Source organism: Spermophilus citellus (assembly GCF_964194105.1).
Source record: "Spermophilus citellus genome assembly, chromosome: X".
NCBI classification, from domain to species: Eukaryota; Metazoa; Chordata; class Mammalia; order Rodentia; family Sciuridae; genus Spermophilus; species Spermophilus citellus.
The window spans coordinates 14,770,373-14,797,624 of NC_138190.1; the positions used below are offsets into that span (position 1 = coordinate 14,770,373).

General features: G+C 39.9%; 1 protein-coding gene across 1 annotated transcript in view; it reads right to left on the reverse strand.

Moving 5' to 3' along the window:
• Positions 1 to 566: 566 nt before the first annotated feature.
• MAP7D2 (MAP7 domain containing 2) overlaps positions 567 to 27,252 on the reverse strand; it is a 59,575-nt gene continuing 32,889 nt past the window's right edge. The window contains exons 8-16 of the mRNA XM_081276815.1: positions 18,179 to 18,579; positions 17,472 to 17,604; positions 8,749 to 8,944; positions 7,901 to 8,005; positions 6,841 to 6,897; positions 6,130 to 6,208; positions 5,464 to 5,650; positions 2,806 to 3,078; positions 567 to 990 (exon numbers count right to left, since the gene is read on the reverse strand). Of these exons, the coding sequence (XP_081132941.1) occupies positions 2,832 to 3,078; positions 5,464 to 5,650; positions 6,130 to 6,208; positions 6,841 to 6,897; positions 7,901 to 8,005; positions 8,749 to 8,944; positions 17,472 to 17,604; positions 18,179 to 18,579 (1,405 nt within the window). The 3' untranslated portion in view covers positions 567 to 990; positions 2,806 to 2,831. The remainder of the gene's footprint in view (positions 991 to 2,805; positions 3,079 to 5,463; positions 5,651 to 6,129; positions 6,209 to 6,840; positions 6,898 to 7,900; positions 8,006 to 8,748; positions 8,945 to 17,471; positions 17,605 to 18,178; positions 18,580 to 27,252) is intronic.

Sequence of the window (27,252 nt, forward strand, 5' to 3'; positions counted from 1 at the left end):
ACACAGCATTATATGGCATAAAATGTGTGGCGTATACATTCTAGTGTCATTTTTCCCATTCAGATTTTTTCATGTTGAAGTCTATTACAGTGATGTCCTGGGACCAATTGGAGGCCCCCTTATTTCAGAGCACTATGATTTTTATTTGTGCCTGGATTTATTATAGTTGGGCAAACACAGGAGCAAACCGAGAAAACTCCCAAGATACAATACAAAAACAATAGCAAAAACATGAAAACCAACCACCTGTACATGAGATGCATAATTTAGTTGGAAAGTCACTCATGTTTTGGAGTGACTACAGTTTGGAGATTTTAAGGTATGACATCAAAGATGTCCATGTACAAACAAATATGCATAAGACAACAGAAATTATTACGGACCATTTAATGCTTCCTTACTCAAACACTTATTACATTAACCCCCAAAAGAGTATAATGTAGGGCAATGCAGGTGGCAAAGCTGATTAATAAAAAAGACTTCTTCATAGTACTTTCAAACAGAGAAACCCCAGAGGGGGAGAAAACTCCAGAATTTCTTTTCCTTATAAACAAAGGGAGATGTGCAGCCCAAGCTGAATACATGTTTTAACTAGAGTTTGGGTAAATGTCTAGAATATTTTACAAGAGGAGACATCTAAATGTATAATATGTGCTCCAACTCTGGGCATGAGACTGGTCATGGAATGAACTTCTGAACCAGCATCAATCAGGTTATTCAGAGGATCACTATGATAATACAGAAGGACAGGAAGTGTTTTAGCAGCAGCTGAAGCTCATAAATAGAACTGTAAAGTGAAACATTGCTAAAGCCCAACAAGGCAAAAGCCTCTAGGTTTCTACCATGAGAGGCCAGGGTTTGACTACCTAGGAATACAGTTACATTCTGATCTAATAATTTGGAATCCAGCGTAAAGGGTGACAGAAGCTTCTTCAGATGACCGGCAGCTGATTTGACTACCGGGAACTTCACAGGTTTTCCAAACACCACCTGTATCAATTCAAAAACAAAGCCAGGTGAGACCAATGCAGAAACCAAGTATTTTGCACTTGGTAATTAGGTTTAGGTTTTCCTTGGCTCATTCGGTATTTCTCAGCAGAAATACTGCTGCATTTTGCACAGGACAATTTTTTTAGGTTGGTCAAATTTTCCTTATGTGAGAGTGTCCTAAAACCTTCAGATGTTTTGTGGATTTTCTGTTCTTTACTGGACAGTGAGGTAAACCAACTTAAGAAAAGCTTATTAAAGTCAAGGTATGCTAATGACAAAAGAAGCCTCTTAATAAATACTAAGCTGTGAAACTGTCAAGGAAACAATGTTCAGGTGAAATTAGTGTTTTAAGGGTCCAAGAAAGCAGCTTCTTCTCCAAACTAGGGACATAGTTTACTCTAGAAGTGATCTGTCAGTATGGGGTTGGAGCTCAGCGGTAGAGAGCTTGCCTCACAAATGTGAGGCGCTGGGTTCAATCCTCAGCATCACATAAAACTAAATAAAATAAAGGTATTGTGTCTATCTACAACTAAAAAATATATACGTATAAAGAGAAATGACCTGTCAATCACCTCATCTCATGTGTCAAATGACTGCAGCTGCTTTTCCAAGAATCAAGAGGCAGGGACCCTAAAGTTCTTATCTACAGGCAAGAGCTGAGGTCAAGTGGAAATAAGCAAACAAAATACAATGACCTCAGCCATGTGGCTTCCCCAACCTGTTACCTCATTTCAGAAATAACAAGAAGTCTATGGTACACCACTCCAAACATGCCCCGTCTCATCTGATCTTAGAAGCTAAGTGGGGTAGAGCCTGATTAGTACTTGGATGGGAAAAATAAAAAGGTTGGACCAAATCATTTTAGACATCAAATTATGTTACAGGAGTGGAGCATCAAAGAAAATAAAGTGACAGAATGCAGAGAATATAAAAACATTTGAGCTAAAAATGGTTGCCTAATATGTTTAATTTCCAGTACCACATACACACCAAAAAAAAAAAAAAAAAAAAAAAGGGAAAAAATAGCAGGAGGTGTGATACGAATTAAGTTGTGAAAGGATTTGGTGCTAGATCGTATTTTGTTTTCATTATTCAAAACAAATAAGTCCCAAATTTAAGTAAATCAAATATGAAATGTGTGTATATAAGTATATTCCTACTCAAATGAGAGGGGTTAGGGTATAGTTCGGTGACCCTGGGTTCAATCTGTGGCACACACACAAACACACACACACACACAAAAAAAAAAAAGAAAAGAAAAGAAAGAAAGAAAAGAGCCTCTAGAGTGCTTTGACAAGAAAAAAGGTCAAGGGTAGGGGAAAAACTTTCAGTGCACAACCTGTAGCTCTTTCCTCTTACTCCCTCAGGTATGATCTAGGAATAGATGTCTCGGTTTTGGAAGAATCCAGAAAGGGTCTAGAGAAGAGCCAAGCATTTGGCCTAATACTCATCAATGTATATGAATGATGAAGGAAGAGAAGTTCATTTTACCACCTTGTAATATTTTAAGAGCATTTTTTCCTTACCTCTGAAGAAGGTGCTACTTGAAACAACTGGCAATCAAACCTTCCCTTCCCACTTACTCCCCAGAACAATAGGGTCTATGAATCAGGCAAGGCATGGCACTGGAGGCTCCCACAGGAAGAAATTCCTTGAATTTCATAGCATTTTTTATATACGCTATAGTATATACCATATTTGTGTTTGTATTTTTCAAATAAAATTAGTCATCCAGAAGGCTGAGTGATGTTTATCCTATCTTCACACACTCTAGTTGGGAAGGTAAGGATTTAGAGTATCATCAAAAGACTGTACCTTTCATTAAAGGGATGTTGTATTTGTCAACAGAAGGAGTTCAGAGTAGTTTCTTGGCCAGGACTGTTAAATCCTTCAATAAGGTTTTTGTTACAGTCATCCAGGCTGAGATTTTCACTGGATCTCTTGGGGAACGGGGGACCAGTGAAATCTAAGAGATCTTGAAGTGCTCGGGCATTACCAGTTCCATTTTGGTCCAGAGACATCCCAGGAATCATTTCACTCACTGGTGAAAATTCTGGGATGGAGATAAGTTCTTCTTTGGAAACAGGACTAGAAGAGATGAAGGAGAGATAGGGAGAGACAGATGGAGGGAGAGGAGAGAGAACATGAGAACTAAGCACACTATGTTAATGTGCTTCATTCTATTTGTAATATTTTATTACACTCTTGTAGGAAAGATAAATGTAGAGACAGTTTATGTGTAACACATCATAAAAAAATACACAAGTTCAAGTCTGAGAAGTGGGTAGGCACAGGCCTCTGTGGATGAGAACAAGGGAAGTAGACCAAACAAGATGTGCAGGCCAAGCTTATGCTGCCCAAGGAGTGAAAGGAAAAAACCTACAGGCACTGACACTTTACTACAGAGTAGCAAGGTCCTTCCAGAACTTTCAGAATAGAACAAACAGAAAGCAAATACCAAAAGTGAACTAAGGAAGGGCTCTAATTAACACTGGGGCTCCTTGTTCTGCCTTTCTAGCAGTGCTGCCCTGGGCAAGCTGCTTTTCCTTCCCTGGATTTAGTTTCCACCCCTATAAAATGGGAAGAACAGTAATCTCTCCCTCTCAGGGTTCTTGTGAATATGAATGTGACTGTGTTGGGAAGAGTTCATGGAGAACCATGTGATGTGGTGTGTGCTCAAGGGGTTGGGGTGCATCCATCTAGTCACCTGCCGAATCAATCTCACTGCTTCTTTTCTAAATCCTGACTTAATCAGTTCGCTCAGCTGAACCCCCCACCCACCTCCTCCCTCTCTTCCTAGATATGGAAGGAGTTGCACTGCTGCTGTCTGCTATATGCCTAGCAAAGGAGCAAATCCAGGCCCAGAAGAGTGGTGGGCTGGGAATTGAGGATTTGTCCCAGGAGTCCTTTAATAGCCACAGTAAGGTTGCTGCCAGGCTCTTCTTTTCTTCCTTGATGAGATCTTACAGATGAATCAAGAAAAACCAGTTGAACTGCAGAAGCTCAGTGGAGCCACCTCCCTCACACCTGAGCCCAGTTAAGGGGCAACAGCTGATCTACAACCACCCCTGGTGTTTGAAGTCTGGGAAAACTGCCTCATTAAACAGAAACATCCTGCTTCATCTTCATCTTTCCTCACCTCCATCCCCTGCATTTAAACTGGTCAGAGAAAAGAGGAGAAAATGATACCACAAGTTTGGGTGTATCCACCAAGGTCACATCACTCTCTAAGTGAGAACATAGTATGATAAGTCCCTTTACTTTCTTAAACTCTGGTCAGAGGTGCCACATCTTGTTCCCTTCCCTCCCCTAACAAGACATTAAAGAATAAACACAGCTGGCTCAATATGTGGGTGGAATATGTTGGGTTAACCCTTCAGATTGCCTTAGTTGTTTTCTGCTGGGGACAGAGTGGCACCAACTAGGAGAAGCCTGCCATGATGGTGGTGAGGGATGGGAAGACCCAGGCAAGGACTGAGGGGCCCTGCTACCATTCTACACAGGATTTTCTCTACTGATGATGTCCTGGATTTCACATATCTAGCTTGAGCCCTGTGAGGATGAGCGGAATATTGACGACTAGTGTTACAGGAACCCCACCTCCAGACTAAGCAGAGAACTTACAGTCAAGGACAGAAGGTAAACTGGCAGGTTGGAGCTCTGGTAGTGCTTTTACAAAATATTGTCACACTCTCCTAATACAAAGAGTCAACCCTTACTCCAACTACCCTACCAAAAGTTGTCCACTCCAATGCCTCTGCCTCAATCTCATACCAATAGATTCTTTTATCTGGGATTAATTTGCCAGATGATGTCATCTACAAAAATGATACCAGTTTATGAATTCCTTAGATTTTTAGGATCTGAAAGCAATTTAGTTCCTTTATCAAGTCTGCAATGACAAGTTTACTTGTGGAGACACATCACTCTGGACACAGGGAATCTTGTTGATCCTGGCAAGGTCCCCTTTACCATAGGTGCATCTATCCCCCCAGACACAGAGGGCTGGCTCCTAAACACTCAAAATTGCCACTATTTCTCTGGACAACTTCCTTTAGCTGACAGGCACCCCCATGATCATGGTCCTGTATCCCCTAGCCAAGAAACCCACAGTAAATAACTGATGGATACAGTGGTACAAATACCATATTCCTTATCTCAACTGAACAACTCTCTGGTGGAAATTCATCCTGCAGAGCTCCTATGCTACTGTCTGAGAACACATCCTTACTTAGTGCCTTCCCTTCTGCCCACTCCTCCTGAGAATCCTCCCCTACTAAATCACATGCCCAGGCTCTGCTTCTAGGGAGCCTAGTTCGAGATAATAATATTATATCATTGATAGCTTTCCTATAATGTCAACCAGATCTGATTTAGGTTATTGTATTGTATAAAAGATGGAGAAACAAACTAAAAGACAGTGGTGGTGTTTGGAAAAGAGATGAAGTGTATATGTAAAAGAAATTGACATACCTCACATCCATAGACTGAACTTCTTCGGTTGAATCATCCAGACTGTTTGATTTCCCATCAAGGGCATCCAGATGAACAAATGCCCCAACTGGTTTAAGCCCATTAGAAAAAACATCTCGTGGAAAAGTTTCTGGGGCAGCGCGCCCCACAGCATTAACCTCCTGGCAGGTGTTCAATCCATTGATTTCTGATCAAGAACAAAGTCCTTTCGTGAATCATAAAATATACAAAATGAAATTACAGGAAATACATAAAAAGGTAATTAATTTAATCCTCTGCTTCACTACTGATGCAACATCTTCTGTGGAAAGAACCACCAACAGCCCCATGTAATCACCTTCACATGGGGGAAGAGATGACACACAGCATTATTGCAGGGCCTTGGTAGAAGAGCAAGACCAGATCTTAATAACATATGACCAGTAGTTAGGCTCCCTGGAAAGCATCCTGGGCCAGTAAGACAGTGTGCTTTCTGTGCCAAGATTAAACATGGAAGCCAGCGGTTTTCCAAATACAGTCAATAGTCCCTGGGCTTTAGAGATGCTCCAGGAAGAAAATCTGCTGTCAGCCACAGCTCTGGGACCCACATGTGTCCCTCCTTCACAGGAAGCTTTATGGACTCCCACTATTAAAGGAAAAAACACAAGCACCAGACCTCACACTCACCTATTTTGTTGGGGACAACTGGTTTTGTCTTATTTTCCACACACAGAACAGGCTGAATCTCCACTTTTGAGTCTTCTTTCTGAAAACAAAAAGAGTAGATGAAAAGAGGGAAGGCTGACATTACACAGGAAAATAAATGCTTTTTAAAACCACCAGGAGAAATCTGGAGCCCTGCTGGGCCATCTGCCTGTTCCATGATATTTCTTTGAATTTTCAGCTGTTTCCCTTATCGCCATTCTTTTTGTATTCGTGCACTACTGTGACTCTCCTTGCACCCCAACCCCACCACTTTGAGAAAATCTTTTTTTTTTTTTTTTGGTACCAGGGATTGAACTCAGGGCCACTCAAAAACTGAGCCACATCCCCAGTCCTTTTTTGTATTTTATTTAGAGACAGGGTCTCACTGAATTGCTCAGCGCCTTGCTTTTTGCTGAAGCTGGCTCTGAACTCATGATCCTCCTGCCTCAGCCTCCTGAGCCGCTGGGATTACAGGTGTGTGTCACCGCACCGGCTGAGAAAATCTTTTAGCTGCTCCATCTCTGAAATTCCTCCTTCCTTTCAAGATCCTATTTCCTCTTTAACCTGGCCAGAAACAGAGCATGGAGAGTCCATTTTTTTTTCCTGGCTAATTTTCTCTGAGACCTACAACTTCACTGAATGTTTTCTGCAGTTCTTTCCTGCTGGTTACATAATAGTCATCTGAATTCCTACCTTCACTTCTGGAGACACATCACTCTTCCTTGTTCTCTTCATGATTTCATCTATTCTCTGTAAACAAAACAGGTGAGAGGACCATAATACCAAAAATATAAAATAGTAGTTGGGTCTAAATGCAATTTCACATTTCTGAGAAGACTGGTAAAAGACAAATGTCAGCAGAGGATAAAAAGCATGAAAAGGTTTTCCATTGTTTTTGTAGATGGGTTTCTCTGGCTCTACAAACAAGGTCAAATGAAGCAGACTAGTACATATCCAGGATCAATAATCTATATCCTATCTTTCTCCTTTCTCTCCTTTGGTTCCCTATAAATTGAAAAAAAAAATCACCATCTGCCATTCTAGAGGATCACCCTCCAGAAAATGAAGCTAAGGTTAGTTCAGGAGAGATGTCCATAGATTCCCAGCTCCTAGATGTAGGTATAGCATTACAAAGCCCAGGTTGGGCCTAGGATATCATGAGATTGGAACTTTATAATCAGCCTCCTTAAACCCAATTTTATCTATAAATACATTAAGTGTAAATGGACTAATCACTCCAATTAAAAGGCAAAAAATGTCTTTAATACCCTGTATTAAAATAGTAAGTCCTGACTATGTTCATAAGAGAGATTCTTGTAAGGACACACATAGATTCAAAGTAAAAAAAAATGGCAAAGATTTACCATGCAGGTACCAATCATAATAGGGCTGCCAAAACAGACTTTAAGAAGAAATAATACTAGAATTAAGAAGGGCATTTCATGGTAAAGGGATCAATTCAACAGGAAAATTTAACAATCTAATGTGAATATTCAACTAACAAATAGGGCTTTAAAACATATAAAACAAAACTGACAGTACTGAAAGGAGAAGTAAATAAATTCATAATCACAGATGGAGATTTTTAGATGACAGAAAACTAATAAAGTTATGGAAGATTTGAACAGCACCACCAAGGAAACTTGACTTAATTGACAATTTTAAGAACACTGCACCCAGTCATTGCAGAACAGAACTGGATTAACTTCCTGTTCCTGTCTCATCCTAAGTCCTCCTGATCCCCAAGCCTTACCTTCTTCCTCTCCAGTCTCTCCTGCTCAATCTGCAGCATGATTTGTTCTCTTTCTAGACGCATCTGTTTAGCTGCCTCCTGGGCCTTTGCTTCTGCTGCTTCTTTCTGAGAGCAACAGGTAAGCCAAAGCACAGGCTTTATTAAACTAAGAAAGCATTGTAGAAATTCCTGGGCTTTGTGTAAGTCCTTTACCCCATTATCTGCCCCATAGTGGATGAGGCACCAATATTCAATGTAAATTCACACAACCTGCTCTATGATAGAGGAGATACTGTTGGGACTCATTCATATACCCTTATCCCACCATGAAAATCACCTGCAAGCTAGTTTTCATACATGACCCATGTCTTTCTATCCGTGGGTAAGCTCTGGCCATGAAATGTGTATATAGCCAGAAATTTCCAGGAGTTATTCCTAAGGAGAAACCTTCCATAAAAAGGGGCAGTATTAGTAAATAAATTGTCCAGTTTCCTCATCCCCTGGACAATTCTAATGCATGATCCCAGTCTCTCAGAGGGTCCCAAAAGCACTAAGTTCCAGGGGCCCATAGTAACCCACTCATGGATGTGCTTGTATATTGGCTTTCCACTTTCTTCCCTAGCAGCTTCATGGGATCCCCTCCCAAATAAACTACTGGCCCCCAAATTTTATCCTTGGGTCTGCCTTTGTGAAAATCCAAACTCACAGATGGCAAATATTACCAACTTCAATTGTATTTAATAACTAGCCCAGATGATTTAAGAAAAAACTTCAAGTAACTATTACGAGTAATTCAAATTTAATAAAATTTACCTAATATTAAGTAAGGCCCTTTAAAAAAAAAAAGGAAAATCTGAGGATGACTGTACCTGCTTTTCAATCATGGCTTTTTCTTGCTTTTCTTTCAGCAATAGCTCCTCCTCTGCCTTCTGCTTAGCCTCCTCTCCTGCCTTTCTTCTTTCTTCCTCTTCCTGCCATTTCTTTTCCTCCTCTTGCTTACGGGCTTCTTCTTCTAGGTGTAGCCTTTCCTCCTCTGCTTTTCTTTTCAATTCTTCTCTCTCTAGCCTTTTGAGGACATAATCATCATTAGAAGAGGAAAACATGCTCAAAAGGCAAACTGCCAGGGAACTGTGTCCTGACAGTAGTGGGGAATGCTCAACACATAATGAATACATGCATTTGAATTCGTGTACACTTAATAAAATGCCTCATCTTTCCCAGAAATCTATTTCAGTTCATATGCTTACCAAAAAATATTAACCAGGCTTGACTTTAACTCTTTACTACAAAGAGTAACACTTATTGACTTGTGAAGACACATTGTTCTATAAATGAAGACAAAGGAGACCAAGCCTGATCATTTTATTCAATGACAATTTTTTTTAATTAAGCAGAATAAATATTTAAAAACCAAATAAAGATAGAAAATGGGAAGTGATGTAATGGCTACAAATATGCCAGTCAGCAATTTAAGAGCAGTGACCATGAGCTCAAAAGTTCATTTGGGGGTTTAACTGGTATGTGACTTCTGAAGCAGCCAATGAAAGAAAATGCTCAACAGAACTTCAACATTTAATGCAGAAATTAAAGCATCTGTTTTTCCATTTGACTTGGCAATCTTTAAAAAAATCTATTTTAGCTTTTAATTTGTGCTATATGAAAATTAAGTGGCATTTAGACATTGTCATCCACAAATGAATGGTTCATGATATAATGACAAAGAGCTCTAAGCAGTGAAGAAATATTCTATAAAGTCTAAGTGCTGGTTTTTACATTTCAAATGTTCTGGCTCACAAGTGCATCACTGTTAGGCACTGGCTAATCACTGTTAATGTAAACACCTGGTCAAGACTCAAGCTGAATTCTGATTGTGCCACTTGGTGCAAGACACTTGCAAAGTCACTCAACATTTCTGATGCCCATTTTAAAAATGGAAATAGCTATACCACTGCTTGATGGAGTTACTGTGAGGATTCAATAATGCATGGGGATGCCTGGCCCTGGAACATTCAAAAATGTTGGTTTGTTTTACAAATTAAAATGAATACTACCTTCACCTCCAATGTTATTTTTTTTAAAAAAAAATTAACATTTTTCTGTTTTTATGTGGTGCTAAGAATTGAACCCAGTACCTCACCCATGCTAGGCAAGTGCTCTACCACTGAGCTACAGCCTCCAATGTTTTTTATTGTTTTTTAAAAATATTTATTTAGTTGTAGATAAACACACAGTATCTTTATTTATTTTTATGTGGTGATGAGGATCAAACCCAGTGCCTCACATATGCAAGGCAAGTGCTTTACCACTGAGCTACAGCCCCAGCCCCCCTCCAATGTTCTTTTCATCTATAAATCTGTATGTTTTCAGAAGTTACCTTTATATAGAAATATGAAGTGTTATGTTTCTATTTAAATTTTTTTTTTGTACCAGGGGTACTTAACCACTGAGCCACATCCCCAGTCCTTTTTAAAAAAATATATTTAGTTGAAGGTGGACACAATAGCTTTATTTTATTTATTTATATGTGGTGCTGAGGATCGAACCCAGGGCCTCACATATGCTAAGTGAGCACTCTACCACTGAGCCACAACCCCAGCCCCCCAGCCCCCCAGCCCTCTTTTGTATTTTATTAAGAGATAGGGTCTCACTGAGTTGCTGAGGCTGGCTTTGAACTTGTGACGCTCCTGCCTCAGCCTCCTGAGCCACTGGGAAAAACCTAAAGGCATTATCCCAGGAGTATAACAGTATGAGATAATGTACTCTACACCAATAGAGGCTACAGTGCCTAGGAGTATTTGTGGAGCACCTAAAATTATAAACAAATATTCTCCAGAAGAGTATTGCAGGGCCTAATCAGAAAGAAAACTTCTGTTTTCTTAGATTCCTTCATGAAAGATAAAGTATACCCCACATAGGATTAACAAAAATGGCTGTGTTGATATCAAGATTTATCCAAAGATCAATCAGAACACTGCTTCATTTCTTATTCCTTTTTAAAAATTCAGTTGTGATTGTCTCAGAAAAGTTAAAATACAAAGGATACATAGTATATGAATCAATGCACAAGCTACTTCACAAAGAACCTGTAATCTGCGTCTTCAGAATCTGAAAATCCACTGCCGCTTCTGTTTATATCATTAGGACTTCAAGGTGCCCAGACGCACATACATGTAGTAACATTCTTGTGGCTCCTTATTTTCCATAATTGCCTAGGAATTTTATGAATTACTCCCCAGAGGCCCATAACACCCTGTTTGTCCTTTTCATCATGCCTTCATGGAAATCCCATCCTTTTAGACAAAATTTCCTCCATTAACCACACTTTGCTTTCTCCAAAGTAGGTAAAAACTAGTATGCATGGGTGCATGCACACACAAACTCCAAAAAATTGGTTTCCACTGTGTAAAATAGGGTCCTTTGCAATCCTCTCCAAGTATGAACATTCTCTCCCTGCTTAAGGAACCAGAGAGAGCATTATTGCATTCTTTCCTCCCACCATCCCTCTGCTGTAGGTCACCTGTAGCCCACCACCTTTGCCATCATTATCAAATTCCCTCCATAGTACACCAGGCCTGAGGGCAGTTCTATCATTCTTTCCATCTTTGTTGTTGTCATCCCTCCAAGTCCCATCCCTCCACCTTACTGACTTAGAAAATACCAGAAAACTGCACATCACTGTCATCATTTGTTATTTAATTGATGTATTCCTTGTCCCTGTCCATTGGTGAGGGTCTTCATGTAATGGCTCCTGTCACGAAACCTCTAGTACCTCACCCCCTTCTGTCTCATCCTGCTCACATCACTGACATATGGTCAACCTTGAATTGTTTAATCTTGTGGATGAGTATGTGGGCTCATCATTTTCATTCCTATGTGCTTAAAAGTTTTCATTAGAAAAAGGTTAACCTTCCATGTCTTTCTCTGCTGACCTGCCTGGTAAAGCCTGTACAGTTGATTTGCATCTACTTTCCTTTTTTCTCACTGCCCTCCAGGACTCTGATCCCCTGCTGAGCTTTTCTGTGATGGCATGAAGGTTACTCTGTTGTCCAATGCTGGGCCTGGATGGCCCCCAGGACCACTCATGCCCCTGCTGGGCATGAGATCAGCACCAGTTAGAGAATGGAATAAATAAAGGTGACTGGTCATGTGCCCCTTAGCCTTGGCTGTGCCATTTTTTTATCCTTATCCCTTGGTCCCACATGGCCAGTCCAAATTACTACCTTTTCTTAGCTTTTGTCAACCTCCTTAGTTGATGGCAGCACTAACCACTTTATAGAGAAGACCTGATCTGAGCTGCTGCTGCTTTTTTTTTTTTTTTTGGTACTGGGGATTAAACCCAGGGGTGCTAAACTACTGAGTCACATCCCCAGCCCTTTTTATTTTTTTATTTTGAGACAGGGTCTCGCTAAGTTGCTTAGGGCCCAAGTTGTTGAGGCTGGCTTTGAACTTGCAATCCTCCTGCCTCAGTCTCCTAAATTGCTGATATTATTATAGGCATGCACTACCACACCCAGCTAATCTGAGCTTCTTAAACTGTGCTCCTTTATGGCATTACAGCTGAGAAATTTCACCCTTTTCCTAAATGCAAAAGGACTGTAAATGCTACCATTTGTGCTATGAATTCCAGGCTGTTTCTCCAGCTAGTCTCTCTTCCTTCCAATGCCAGTTTTCCTCTTTGAGATGTACCTTTCCATGACTGGCAAAAATATTCAGGTCTCAGGCATCCCAAGGCACTCTTGGTCCTCTCTTGCCAGCCTTCCACTCATGACTGCGGAATGGCCAGCTCACACTCAGAGGCTCCACACTCTCACCTCTTTCAGGGCACTTCATTTTTCCACCCTTCTTCTCAATAATTTCCCTCCCAAATTCTCTGCTTATCTCCTAACCCAAGACCAACAGTCTTTCCTCAGCTTTGACATGTCTTAAAGGTGATGACAACATCAGACCTCCCTCCTACAAGGTCCTCTCTATAACCTTGTGCCATATGAGGTTGTGTTGTCCTGGCTTCCTCCTGCTTCAGTTGCCCAACAATGCCCAACATCAGAGGACCCCCACCTATGCTACCTTGCACCAAAAACCACCTGTTACCTGGAGGCTCAGACAGTGAGAAGTAGCTCTGATGAGCCCTGGGGACCCCTCTGCCTGCAGTTCCAGGTCTGGGGCTCTCACCTGGACATCAATCATATGACCTTGCTCACAGGGACTGCTTTTCTCAAATATTCTTTGATGTTCTTTTTTAGCTTCTTCTTTTCTTTTATTTTTTTGAGGGTAGAATCCAAGGTCTTGTACATGCTAGGCAAGTGCTCTACCACTTAGCTACATACCTGACCTCTATTTCGGCTTCTTAATGTGACTTCCTGTGATCCATTTTGTAATTCCATTAAGAACTCTTACTTGCTAGTTTCTACCAGTGTCTTCTCTAGAGTGGAACCAAGGTCTAAGGTTGTCTGCTCCAACTCTAGGAATCCCACTGTATACCTTGGGCCTGTTTTACGTGTTTCTAAGAGAGCTCTGATGTCACTGCTGGTTGGGACTGGACCAACTTTTGTTCTTTTGGGCCTAATTATCTGGACTCCTGGTTGGCCCTTCTATTAAGGGGAGTTTCCCACATCCCTGACTTGGAAAGTGTATCCCTCACCAGTTGGTGACAATAATTTGGCTTTCCACAGTTTGACTAAAGTATCTTTATTTTTCACTATATTCTCTCAAATGGCAACCACATTTCTGTGATTTTACTATTGACTCTAAACAACACAAAACAGATGTGAGGATGATCCTATTCCAAGAGGTGTCCGCTGTGTTCCAGCCCCAGGCTGTCTGGTACTTTCCTTTCTCACCTTGCACGTAGTACTACGTAAAGCTTCACATTCTGGCAAGAGAGAGGAAAACTGATTTGGGGTCAAGTGTATCAGTCTCATTTTTATCTAGGCTCCAGGTTTCAATTCCATTTCCAATTACCTAGGGATTCTGCAGACACCTTAAACTTAGTAAACTACCTGAAATAAAATGAATAATTTTTAATTCTTTAAAACTAATTCCTCCTGCCCTTCTGTTATCTATTATTGGGTATACCATTCTCCCAAGTCCTTTGAATCAAACCTTAGCATCAACTTTGAATCAGCCCACTTCTTCTGAGTTGTCTACTTGACCTACTACTGCAACGGTTTCTTAGTCTTTTCCTCCTTCTCTTCCTTTCTCATACATTTACTAAGTATCAGGCACCAGCCATCCAAAGACTGCACCTCAGCTTTTTATGGTGCTAACTGGGAGGAAAGTGGCCTAAAAATACATGAAGCTGTTTGTTGGCTGACTACTGGGCTCAGGAAAGGTGAAGAATGGGGGAGGGGTAGTTCTTTTCCCAGGGAAGAGCCAGACAGGCTATAGAGGAGTGAGCTTGAACCACAGCTTGAGAAGGAAACATGTCTGGCAAGAAGGAGCACAAGCCCATGTGGGGCAACAACAAGGTTTGGAGGTGTGGAGCTGTGTGGTGGGGGAATGTCAAAGGGGGTTGCAGGCTAAAGCCTGGAGAGAAAGAATACAGAGAAGCAGGGAGTGGCCAGTTAATGGCAGTCCTTTAAGGACTGTCAATGGGTTTGGGTGGATCCTGTGGGCAGGGCTTGTTGAAGGACAGGATCAGAGATCAGAACAATCACACTTCTTTAAATGAGAAAGGTCACTGTGGACAGTGTAGATGGACAGTAGACGAGCCCTGAGAGACCTGGAGCAAGGTGCTCAGATAGTATGCCCAGACACTACCTAGGTAAGACAAAGCGAGCAAGAAGGGAAGAGATATAACAGAGGTACTAATGCAATAGCCAATAAAGATTGATCTGACAAATGATGGGATGTGGAGGAGCATGAAAAGGGAAGAACTGAGAGTGGCTCTGAAACTTTAGACTTGAGTACAATGATAGATGGGGGTGCAGGGCTCATGAAAGAAAAAGGAAGTTTGGGTGAAAGATACTCATTTCTTTTTTTAAATATTTTTTTTAGTTGTAGTTGGACACATATCTTTATTTTATTTACTTATTTATATGTGGTGCTGAGGATCCAACCCAGGGCCCTGCACGTGCTAGGTGAGCGCTCTACTGCTGAGCCACAACCCCAGCCTAAAAGATACTAATTTCTATTTTGAGAATGCTGAATTTGGGGATGTACATGGGACACAATCAAATGAAAACATAAAGTAGATGGAAATACAATCTCTGGGTTCTAGATAAGTGCTATTCAATAAAACTTTCTGTGATGAAGAAAACACTCTGTAGAACTGTGCTGTCTATTATGATAGCCACTAGCCGCATGTAGCTACTGAGCACTGAAATGTAGTTATGTGGGTAAGGAACCGGATTCTCCTTAAGTGACATTTCAGTAGTCACATATGCCCAGAGGCTATGGTAGTAGACAGTGCAATCCTAGAAAGATCCCAGACCACAAGCACTGATTCAGGTCTTCAGTATGTACATGTTATCTAGTTGCCCCTCTTGTTTCACAAAGTATGAAAGGATTATGAAGAAAGCTGCAATAACCTTCAGAAATAGATAATAGAATGAGGCAAAGGGAAAATAAAGGTAGGAAGGGAGACCAGAGCAGAGCTGTTTAGCACACCAATAGCTCAACATGAAACTACTGTATGAAATGTGAGCCCTAAATCTTTTGAAGCCAGAGGAAATTGTTAGTGTGGCAGAGACAATGGCAGAGCAGAAATGAGCAACACTATTTAGGAAGGACTTGTCAGGTGAGAAGCCAGTTAAAGACTGAGGGCTGGGAGCCCAAGCAATTTTTAATGGATAAGAGGTCAGATAAGACTCAGAAGGACATCCCAGAAAAGCAAGAGTAAGCTCAACATGGTCAAAGCAAACCAAGAATTGTTTAGGAGTCTGGCAACTAGGAGGGACGATGGTCATAAGGTTTGAAGAATAAGTGTGATTTGGTGAAATAAAGATAGGAAGTATAATCAATTCTTTTGGGCTATGAAGGAAATATGAGAACGAGGGTGGTAGCTGAAAGGTGAAGAACTCCTTCCTAAGCACAAGTAACAATCATGTCACTCACCTGCTCTTTGACACAATATCTCCAGGGTCTGCAATTACCAAGTCCTATCATTGGAGGTCCTACAATTCATCATCTCCTATGATTTCCCTTCACATAAACTGTGGCCCACCCAAACCAGCCTGAACAGATCACTCAATAATAGCAAAAATCTGTCAATATTGACCAAAAAGCTTGAGTGAGAAAATAAATAAGTCCAGAATTTGAAGAAGGGATCAGCCAGACCTACCCCCTAACCTTTTAATAAAAGGTCAATGGCTAGGGATATAGTTCAGTGGTAGAACTCTTGCCTAGCAAACACAAGGTCTGGGTTCGTGTCCCAGTAACACAACATAAAAATAAAAAATAGATCAGCAGACCTGTAATTAAGAGATCACAAAGACTTGGCAAAGTTACTAGGGATAAAAAATATACTATTATTTATTATTTTAAATTTAGTGGTGGCCTTAAGTGCTAGAGTACTGCTTGCTTTCTGTCATGTTTGCTCTCTCAACAGTACTGGATTGGGCTGGGGATGTGGCTCAAGCGGTAGCGCGCTCGCCTTTCATGCGTGCGGCCCGGGTTCGATCCTCAGCACCACATACCAACAAAGATGTTGTGTCTGCCGAGAACTAAAAAATAAATATTAAAAATTCTCTCTCTCTCTCTCTCCTCTCTCACTCTCTCTTTAAAAAAAAAAAACAGTACTGGATTGCACTCTGTGATTATTCTAAGAGTTTCCTCTATCAATTTCGTGACAAAACTGACCTTGTCCTTTACCATGTATTTCCCTCTCTGAACACAATGATCAGCAAAGGCAGGACTGTTGACTGTGACAAAGTGCCCTGCCCTGGTACTATCACTATAGTGGTTCTCAAACATTGGTGTATCTCTAAAACATAACAGGGCTTAGGCCAGTACATTTTCACTGTTACCTGAATGATTCTGATACCCTCCAAAGTTTAGGGACAACTGTAATGACATCTTTTGTCTTGCTCTAGCATAGGACTTCCCTATACCTCATTGCTCATGGTTATGAAATTAACTCCCTCTTACCCTCATTTGGGGAGCCTGTCCAAATCTCTCACTTTGGGGTATAAGTAGGATAAAATAGAGAAAACAATTTGGAAAGCAGAATCAAGATCTCTACATCCAAGACCTTCTGTCTTCCCAGGGAGAATCTCATTCTATAAACAAACCTCAAAACTCCCCTGGTAGCTCCATGAGGCCTGCCTGGTTTCCAGGTCCAAGAAGAGAAAGGGAAGCTACCTGTAACATTTAAAACCAGGAGCTATGAGTTTCTAAGTCCTCTGAAAAGGTCTGTTAATTACATCTAATAGAAGATTCCATCTCCTAAACACTTTCATTGCAGTCCAGGCACTCTAGGTTCCTTTACTTATGCTCAGGTTTTAGCAGTAAAAAAAAAAAAAAAACAAAACAAAACAAAAAAAAAAAACAACAAAAACAAACAAACAAAAAAAAAACTGTAAAAAGAATAGGCAAGCTGCTCTTTTCAGCCCAGCCTTTGCATGAGATCACACCAAAACTCTGAGCACCTGCATACCTTTCTTGTTCTTCCTTCTCCAATCGTTCTTGTTCCTCCTGTTCCTTCTGCAGCCGAGCCTGTCTTCTCTTCTCAGCTAGGATCTTTGCAGCCTCTCCTGCATCAGTGGTGCCTGCTGTAGGCTTCCCCAAGGCTATATCAAAGAAGAGATGGCAAGAGGAATAGATCAAGGGAAATGAACATAATGATTCCATTCACACAGCAGATGCCACTTGGACATGAAAAATCTAATACTGTGTGGTGATGGGAAATGCTACCAGGAGAGTGTTACAATTATCCACTAAGCAGGAGAAGGACTATGACCCTGGATACATATATTCTACAGTGGAGGACAGTGGACAGCTGAGCAGGAGAGAAAGGACCATAAGCAAGTCATGAACTCATTGCAACACAGAGGCTTTATGAACTCTCGTGGAGCATGCTGATTATGGCTAGGTACAGCCTGTATTCCTTAGGACTCCTGTGGGCTTCCAGAACCAACAGCAGGGTTAGCCTGTAGGTCTCCTCCTCCAGGGGACCCTCAGGACCCTCAGTCTCCTGAGGGGCAAGACTTAGGAGCAATGGGCAAGTCTGAGAAAATGGTATGAGATGAAGTTGTCCCAGTGGGAAAAAAAACCCTCTCCCGCAAACACAAGAGAATGACATATAGATCAGGTCAGAGGGACAACTACCTAGGCCCAGGGGCAGTGTCAACAAAGAAGGTCTACCTGTATTGCTCTCAACCTTCCCTCCTGTGGCAGCATATTTCTCAGTGGCATGCTTGTCCTCCACATGCTTCTCCACCATGTGCTTCTCGGTGGCGTGCTTATCTACCACATGCTTCTCAGTGGCCTGTTTGTCTGCCATATGCTTTTCGGTGGCATGCTTCTCTGCCACATGCTTCTCGGTGGCATGTTTGTCTGTCACATACTTCTCTGGAGTTTCCTCTCCAAGATGGCCAGCAGCCTGACTTGAGGCACCTTCCTTTTCCTTGTTGCTCTTCTCTTTTTCTGCTTTCTTCTTGGGTGTTTCTTGGTTGGGAATGGGGGGAAAGCGGTACTTCACAGGAGACCCTGGGTATGATGGCTTCACTGTCTTTGGAGACTGAGGATACACTTTTGAAGTTGTCCTGGAAAACCAATAGCAAGCCATAAGATGATTTACTGGGCCTGACCACAGAACTCAGTTCCTAATATAGTCAATTCCACAAAGTTGAATAATTCCATTTTTCTAGAGGAACAAATGTAGGGCTTTAGCACACACTCAAAAGTATCAATAGTATTTTCCCCTTACAGAAATATATGGTATTTATACCACGGCCCTGGTGAAATGGAAATATTTCCCCTTTTTATTGATGAGAAGGGAAATATTTTAAGGAACCCAGCTGATATCTTAATCTCACTTATGTCTGATGACAATGTAGGGATGGTGATACGGTTTGGATACCATTTATCTCCCAAAGGTTCATTTGCAAGAAGACTGGTCCTGATATAACTGTATTGAGAGGTCGTGGTAATTTAAAAGGTGGGGCTTAGTGGGAGGTAGTTAGGTCATGGAGGCACTGCCTTCAAAAATGGATTAATGTCTTTCTTAAGAAACTGAGTTAGTTCTCTTAATGGATTAAGTTTCTTTTCAGTGTGTTATATCTCTCAGAACTGGATTATTTACCATGAGAATGGGTGGGCTGTTAAAAAGTGGGTTAGCCTCCCCTCTGTCTCACTGATACACATGGTCTTCCACATGTGCCCATTTCCTTTGTACTTTTCTGCCATGATATGATAAAGCATGAGGGCCTTATCAGAAGACTAGCAGATGCTGGTACTATGATCTTGAACTTCCCTGACTCCAAAACTGTGAGCCTAAACAAACCTCTTTTCTTATCACAACAGAAAATTGACTTAAATAGATGGATTGATAGGCATTTTCTCATTCATTTTTTCAGATGAACACCACAGTTGGATCTGGCTTTGGCATATAACAATGAACAAGATGGCTCCATTTTTAATATCTATTTATTTTTAGCTGTAGTTGGACACAACACCTTTATTTCACTTGTTTATTTTTGTATGTGGTGCTAAGGATCGAACCCAGGGTCTCGCACGTGCAAGGTGAGCGCTCTACTGCTGAGCCACAACCTTAGCCCCAAGATGGCTCCATTTTTAAAATCACGACAAAATATATATAACATAAAATTAACCATCTCAACTGTTTTTAAGTATATAGTTAAGTACATTCACATGTTGTATAACCATCACCCAAACACTTCCATTAAATGATTCCACATTCTCCTCCCCCAGTCCCTGGCAACCACCATTTTACTTTCTGTCTCTATGAAATTGCCTATTCCAGCCCTGGCCACTCGTCCACACAGGTCCTCTGGGTGCCTGAGCAGGACCACTGGCATTAGCACCTGTACAGGACTCCTGGCCGCCAACCCATGCAGGAATCCTGGCTGCTGTCCAACACAGGAACTCAGGCCGCCACTCCCATGTGTACCCCCATCTACCAACGTGGGGCTCCTCTGGTTGCTTCCATCATGGGGCACTGCAACTACTGCCACAGTCCCCTACACACAGTAGCCTGCACCTGGGACACTGCACTGGGTCTGGAGACAGCTGCCAGCTACAATAATGCATGCCATAGAGCTGTACACCATGCCACCGTCCGGCCTCACCTGACCCCCAGACACTCCATTGCTGAGAGCAGCTGTGTCCATCTTGGGACACCTTTGTCGCCATCTTTAGTTGGGGCAGCTCCCAGCTTAGAACACTGGCTAGGGCTTGGAAGCATTATCCAGGTACTGAGAGTCCCCAACTCCCCGCTCTCCCCAGCAGCTGCTAACACGGCACAGTGCTTGTGGCTATGTGTCCAGTCTATAGCCCACAAAACTGGGTCACAAAACCAGGTCCTGAGCTGCCCAATATAAAACAGCTTTCCACAACAGGTGGGAAGCTTCCAGAACACAGCCCACAAGACCTCTGAAGAGAAAGGTTCCTGATTGGGAAATAGAAAGGGAGGGGGTGAGCGAGATACAGTTTAGAGACTACATTAGAGACCAAGAATTGTGAGGTCTACAGGCAATATAAGAAGATAAGACCAGGCACCCACATCACACAAGCAAGGCCCCAAAGGAGATCCCTAGACCAATCCTCCAACCCTAATAACCTTCACCATCCTGAGGGTAGAGATACCAGCAAACAACAGATAACCCCACCTATTGGATGAGAAGGGAAGCTGGAAAGATACTGATCTCCAACAAAAACAATTCTTGTTATCTTCCTTCGAGATTTTTTTTCTCTCTCTTCTACCACCATCATATCCAACATATATGAAACCAAGTACTTTTCATAAATTAGGCTACCGAGGACTAGGATGTCTGAATACTATATTACAGTGGTGTTGTATATTCATTTATCTCCTATTTTTACTTTTCTTAATATATATTTTTGTTTTATGTACTCTATTGTCTTCCCACTTACTTGTCTACCCCAAATCACTTTCTCTCTCTTCTCCTTCTACTAATCAACTTCTTCACCCCCAGTTCTTTGTCTATCAGAAACCGTAGACCCTTTTGCAAACCTACTGCTCATATTGTAGTTAATAATTGAACTTACTGTTCAATATGATTCAAAACTATATATGTCCCAATAGCAGATATTTGGTTTAAGATTATATATTGTTTGTATTGGGATCTGTTCTCCCCCTTAAAGGAGAGTTATTAGAAATCTGCAGGGATACTATAAGCCTACAGAGTAAAAACTGTAACTCCTGGGATCTACACTTCTAGATGGGAAGACAGAAACAACATAAAAAAACAAGGGAAGAAAGTGCCCCCAACAAACCAAGATATTACATCATTAGAATCCATGGCCAACATAACAGAAGAAATGACAAGAGAAGGAGTTCAGGATGTACATAATTAAAATGTTCTGTGAATTATAAGAGAGCAAATACAGGCAGCAAAAGATCATTTTGATAAAGAGCTACATAAGCAAACACAGGAAGCAAAAGATTACTTCAATAAGGAGATAGAGGTTCTGAAAAAAAAAACAGAAATCCTTGAAATAAAAAAAAATCAAATTAAAATCTCAAAAGAAAGTATCACCAACAGATTAGATCACTTTAAGGACAGGACCTTAGACAATGAAGACAAAATATATAATCTTGAAAAGAGTATTGATCACACAGTGAAGACGGTAAGAAATCAAAAGCAGAATATTCAAGAATTATGGGATAACATAAAAAGACCAAATTTAAGAATTACTGGGATAGAGGAAGGCATAGAGTTCCAAACCAAAGGAATGAACAATCTATTCAATTAAATAACATCAGAAATTTTTCCAAACATGAAGACTGCATTGGAAAAATCAAATACAAGAGGCTTACAGGACACCAAAGGTACAAAATCACAACATATCCACACCAAGGCACATTATAATGAAAATGCCTAGCATATAGGAGAGAATTTTAAAAGCTATAAGAGAAAGGAATCAGATTACATTTAGGAGGAAACCAATTAGGATATATGCAGATTTTTTAACCCAGACCCTGAAAGCTAGAAGATCCTGGAACAACATATACCAAGCTCTGAAAGAAAATGGATGCCAACCAAGAATCTTATATCCAGCAAAATTAAGCTTAATATTTGATGATGAGATAAAAACCTTCAATGATAAACAATAGTTAAAAGAATTTACAACTAGGAAGCCTGCACTACAGAACATCCTTAGCAAAATACTCCATGAGGAGGAAACAAAAAACAACAATGAAAATCAGTAGAGGGAGGTATTACACTAAAGCAAAGAACAATCAAAGGAGAAACAAAATTAAGTTAAATACCAAAAATAAACAAATATGACCCAGAATACAAATCATGTCTCAATAATAACCCTGAATGTTAAAGGCCTAAACTCACCAATTAAAAGACATAGACTGACAGATTGGATTAAAAAAAAAAGACCCAACAATATGCTGCCTTCAAGAGACTTCGTCTCATAGGGAAAAAAAAAAAATCCACAGACCGAAGGTGAAAGGTTGGGGAAAAAACATACCACTCACATGGACTGCAGAAACAAGCAGTGGTTTCCATCCTCATATCAAATAAAGTAGACTTCAAGCCAATGTTAATCAAAAGAGATAAAGAAGGACATTTCATACTGCTTAAGAAAACCATATATCAACAAGACATAACAATTATAAATATGTATGCCCCCAATAATGGAGCATCTACGTTCATCAAACAAATTCTTCTCAAGTTCAAACAGACCACAACACAATAATTATGGGTGACTTTAACACACCTCTTTCACCATTGGATAGATCCTCCAAACAAAAGCCAAACAAAGAAACTATAGAACTAAATAATAAAATCAATAACTTATAGACTTAACAGACATATATAGAATATTTAATCTATGTATAGAATATTTAATCTATCAATGAGTGAATACACTTTCTTCTCAGCAGCACATGGATCCTTCTCTAAAACAGACCATATATTATTCCACAAAGCAAATACTCTTAGAAAATACAAAAAAGTAGAGAGACTACCCTGTATTCTATCATATTATAATGGAATGAAATTAGAAATCAATGATAAAATAAAAAATAGAAGCTGCTGCAACACCTGGAGACTAAATAATATGCTACTGAATGAGCAATAGGTTGCAAAAGACATCAAAGAGGAGATTAAAAAATTCTTAGAGGTAAATGAGAACATTGATACAACATATCAAAATCTCTGGGACATTGTGAAGCCAGTAGAAAGAGGAAAGTTCATTGCATGGAGTTCATCCCTTAAAAGAAGAAAAAGTCAACAAATAAATGACCTAACATTACATCTCAAGGCCCCAGAAAAAGAAGAACAAATCAGCAGCAAAAGCAGAAGACAGGAAATAATTAAAATCAGAGCTGAAATCAGTGAAGTTGAAACAAACAAACAAAAAAACTGACAAAACAAAAAGCTGGTTCTTTGAAAAAAATAAATAAAATTGATAAACCCTTAGCCATGCTAATGAAGAGGAGAGAGGAAACTCAGATTACTAACATACTTGATGAAAAAGGAAATATCACAACAGACATTACAGAAATACAAAAGATAATTAGAAATTATTTTGAAAATTTGTACTCCAATAAAATAGAGATTATCAAAGGCACTGACAAATTTCTAGAGTCATATAATTTTCCCAAACTGAATCAGAATGATATACACAAGTTAAACATATCAATTTCAAGCAATGAAACAGAAGATGTCATTAGAAACCTACCAACCAAGAGAAGCCCAGGACCAGATGGATACACAGCTGAATTCTATAAGACCTTCAAAGAAGAAATAATCCCAATACTCCTCAAATTATTTCATGAAATAGAAAATGAGGGAACCCTTCCAAACTTATTCTATGAGGCCAATATCACCCTGATTCAAAACCAGGCAAAAGCACATAAAAAAAGAAAACTTCAGATCAATATCTCTAACGAACATAGATGCAAAAATTCTCAATAAAATTCTGGCAAATTGAATAAAAAAACATATTAAAAAAGACATTGCACCATGATCAAGTGAGGTTCATCCCAGGGATCCAAGGTTGGTTCAACATATGGAAATCAATAAATGTAATTCATCACATCAATAGACTTGAAGATAAGAATCATCTCAATAGATGCAGAAATAGCATTTGACAAAATACAACACCCCTTCATGTTCAAAACACTAGAAAAACTAGGGATAACAGAAACATATCAACATTGTAAAAGCTATCTATGCTAATCCCCAGGCCAACATCATTCTAAATGGAGAAAAATTGAAAGCATTCCCTTTAAAAACCGAACAAGACAGAAATGCCCTCTTTCACCACTTCCATTTAACATAGTTCTTGAACTCTAGCTGGAGCAATTAGATGAAAGAAATTAAAGGGATTGAATAGGAAAAGAAGAACTCAAGTTATCACCACAATATGCTTCTATACTTAGAAGATCCCAAAAATTCTACTAGGAAACTTCTAGAACTAATAAATGAATTCAGCAAAGTAGCAGGATATAAAATCAATACCCGTAAATCAAAGGCATTTTTGTATACATCAGTGACAAATCCTCTGAAAGAGAAACTAGGAAAACTACCCCATTTACAATAGCCTTTAAAAAATAAAATACTTGGGACTCAACTTAATGAAAGAGGTGAAAGACCTCTGCAATGAAAACTACAGAATGCTAAAGAAAGACATTAAAGAAGACCTTAGAAGGTGGAAAGATCTCCCTTGTTCTTGGATAGGCAGAATTGTCAAAATGACCATACTACCAAAAGCACTATACAGATTTAATGCAATTCCAATCAAAATCCCAATGACATTCCTCATATAAATAGAAAAAGCAGTCATGAAATTCATCTGGAAAAGTAAGAGACCTAGAATAGCTAAAGCAATCCTTAGGAAGAAAAGTGAATCAGGTGGTATCACTATACCAGACCTTAAACTATACTACAGAACAATAGTAACAAAACAACAACAACAACAATAGTTAAAAAAAAAACAAAAAAAAAACAGTGTGGTATTGGCACCAAAACAGACTTTAGACCAATAGTGCAGAATAGAAGACACAGAGACAAACCCACACAAATACAGTTATCTCATATTAGACAAAGGCACCAAAAACATATATTGGACAAAGTATAGCCTCTTCAACAAATGGTGTTGGGAAAAGTAGAAATCCATCTGCAACAAAATGAAATTAAGCCCCTACCTCTCACCATTCACAAAACTCAACTCAAAGTGGATCAAGGACCTAGGAATTAAACCAGAGACCCTGAGCCTAATAGGAAAAAAAGTAGGCTCAAATCTTCATCATGTCGGATTAGGCCTCAACTTTCTTAATAAGACTCCTATAGCTCAAGAATTAAAATTAAGAATCAATAAATGGGGTGGATTCAAACTGAAAAGCTTCTTCTCAGCAAAAGAAACAATCAGTGAGGAGAACAAAGAGCCTACAGAATGGGAGCAAATTTTTACCACATGCACATCAGATAGAGCACTAATCACTAGGATATATAAAGAACTCATAACCCAATCAATAAATAGGTCAAGGAATTAAATAGACACTTCTCAGAAGATGATGTATAATCAATCAACAAATATATGAAAAAATGTTCATCTCTAGCAATTAGAGAAATGCAAATCAAAACTAAGATTTCGTCTCACTCCAGTCAGAATGGCAGCTATTAAAAATACAAACAGTAAGTGTTGGCAAGGATGTGGGGGAAAAGACACACTCATACATTGCTGGTGGGACTGCAAATTGGTGGAACCAATCTGGAAAGAAGTATGGAGATTCCTTGGAAAACTTGGAACCACCATTTGACCCAGCTATCCCATTCCTGGGTTTATACCCAAAGGACTTAAAAACAGCCTACTACAGTGATGCAGCCACATCAATATTCAGAGCAGCACAATTCACAATAGCTAAATTGTGGAACCAACCTAGATGCCCTTTAGTAAATGAATGGATAAAAAAACTGCTGTATATATACACAATGGAATATTACTCAGCATTAAAAGAGAATAAAATCATGGCATTCGCAGGTAAATGGATGGAGTTGGAGAATATTATGCTAAGTAAAGTAAGACAATCCCAAAAAAACAAATACTGAATGTTTTCTCTGATATGAGGATGCTGATCTATAATGGGGATGTGGAAGGTACATGGGAGAAATGGAGGAACTTTAGATAGGGTAAAGGGGAAGGAGGGAGAGGGAGGGGGCAGGGGGGTAAGAAAGACGATAGAATGAGATGGACATAATTACCCCAAGTACGGGCATGAAGGCACAAATGGTGTGACTCTACTTTGTGTACAACTAGTGACATGAAAAATTGTGATCTATATGTGTACTATAAATTGAATTGCATTCTGCTAACATATATAACAAATTAGAATAAATAAATTTTAAAAAAATGAAAAAAAAGAAAGACAATTCATAGGAGAAAATTTTCACAAATCGTATATTTGATAAGGCCAGATACACTGAGTACGTAAAGACCTCTGCCTATTCCAGTTACCTCATATAGGTGGAATCATACAATCTGTTCTTTTGTGTCTGACTTCTTTCACTAAACACAATGTTTTCAATGTTCCCAGTTCCTTTTTAAATGCTGAGAAAGAATTCAGCTAAAAGATGGGATTACGGGTGCTTTTGGGGGTTCTTAGGTTTAATAGGATCTTTTTCCTCCCTACTGGGAATATGTAAAAGGTGAAAATAAGACACTTGGGGAAACACCATTTTGTTAAAATGCAGGTCTGTTATATAGCTTCTCCAGCTTAGGACTGGCTCCTGATAAGTACTGGGTGATGAGGATGTAGGCAACAATTGAAATTGATATGTCCAGTTTACCCCAGAGATTTGTGAGTATTTGTATAAAGTTTCTCCAGGAAGGATATAAATCAATCTGTATGTAACCACAAACTGTCTGTTTTAATACTACAGCAGATTGAACCCTGTGCACTTGCCAACATCCATCAACAGAAAAAAGAGCAATAAAAATGGCAACTCAACCTAATATGTAAGGCCAATTTCTTACCAGAGCCTTAAAGAATTACCTAATCAGATCCTGGCAGTAAGGGGAGAATCTTATCAGATCAGTTTTAAGCTTGGTCTCAGGCTTCCACAAGTGGCATGTGGACTGGGCAAGATGTAGGCTAGTTTTCCAATGAGATTCTCATGCTAAAAAGTCAGTTCTTGGTGCCAGGAGAGTACCTCTACCTTCTCTTAGTCACTGCCAAGAGGAGGGCCACATGGTAGTGGGTAATAGCTGATCAC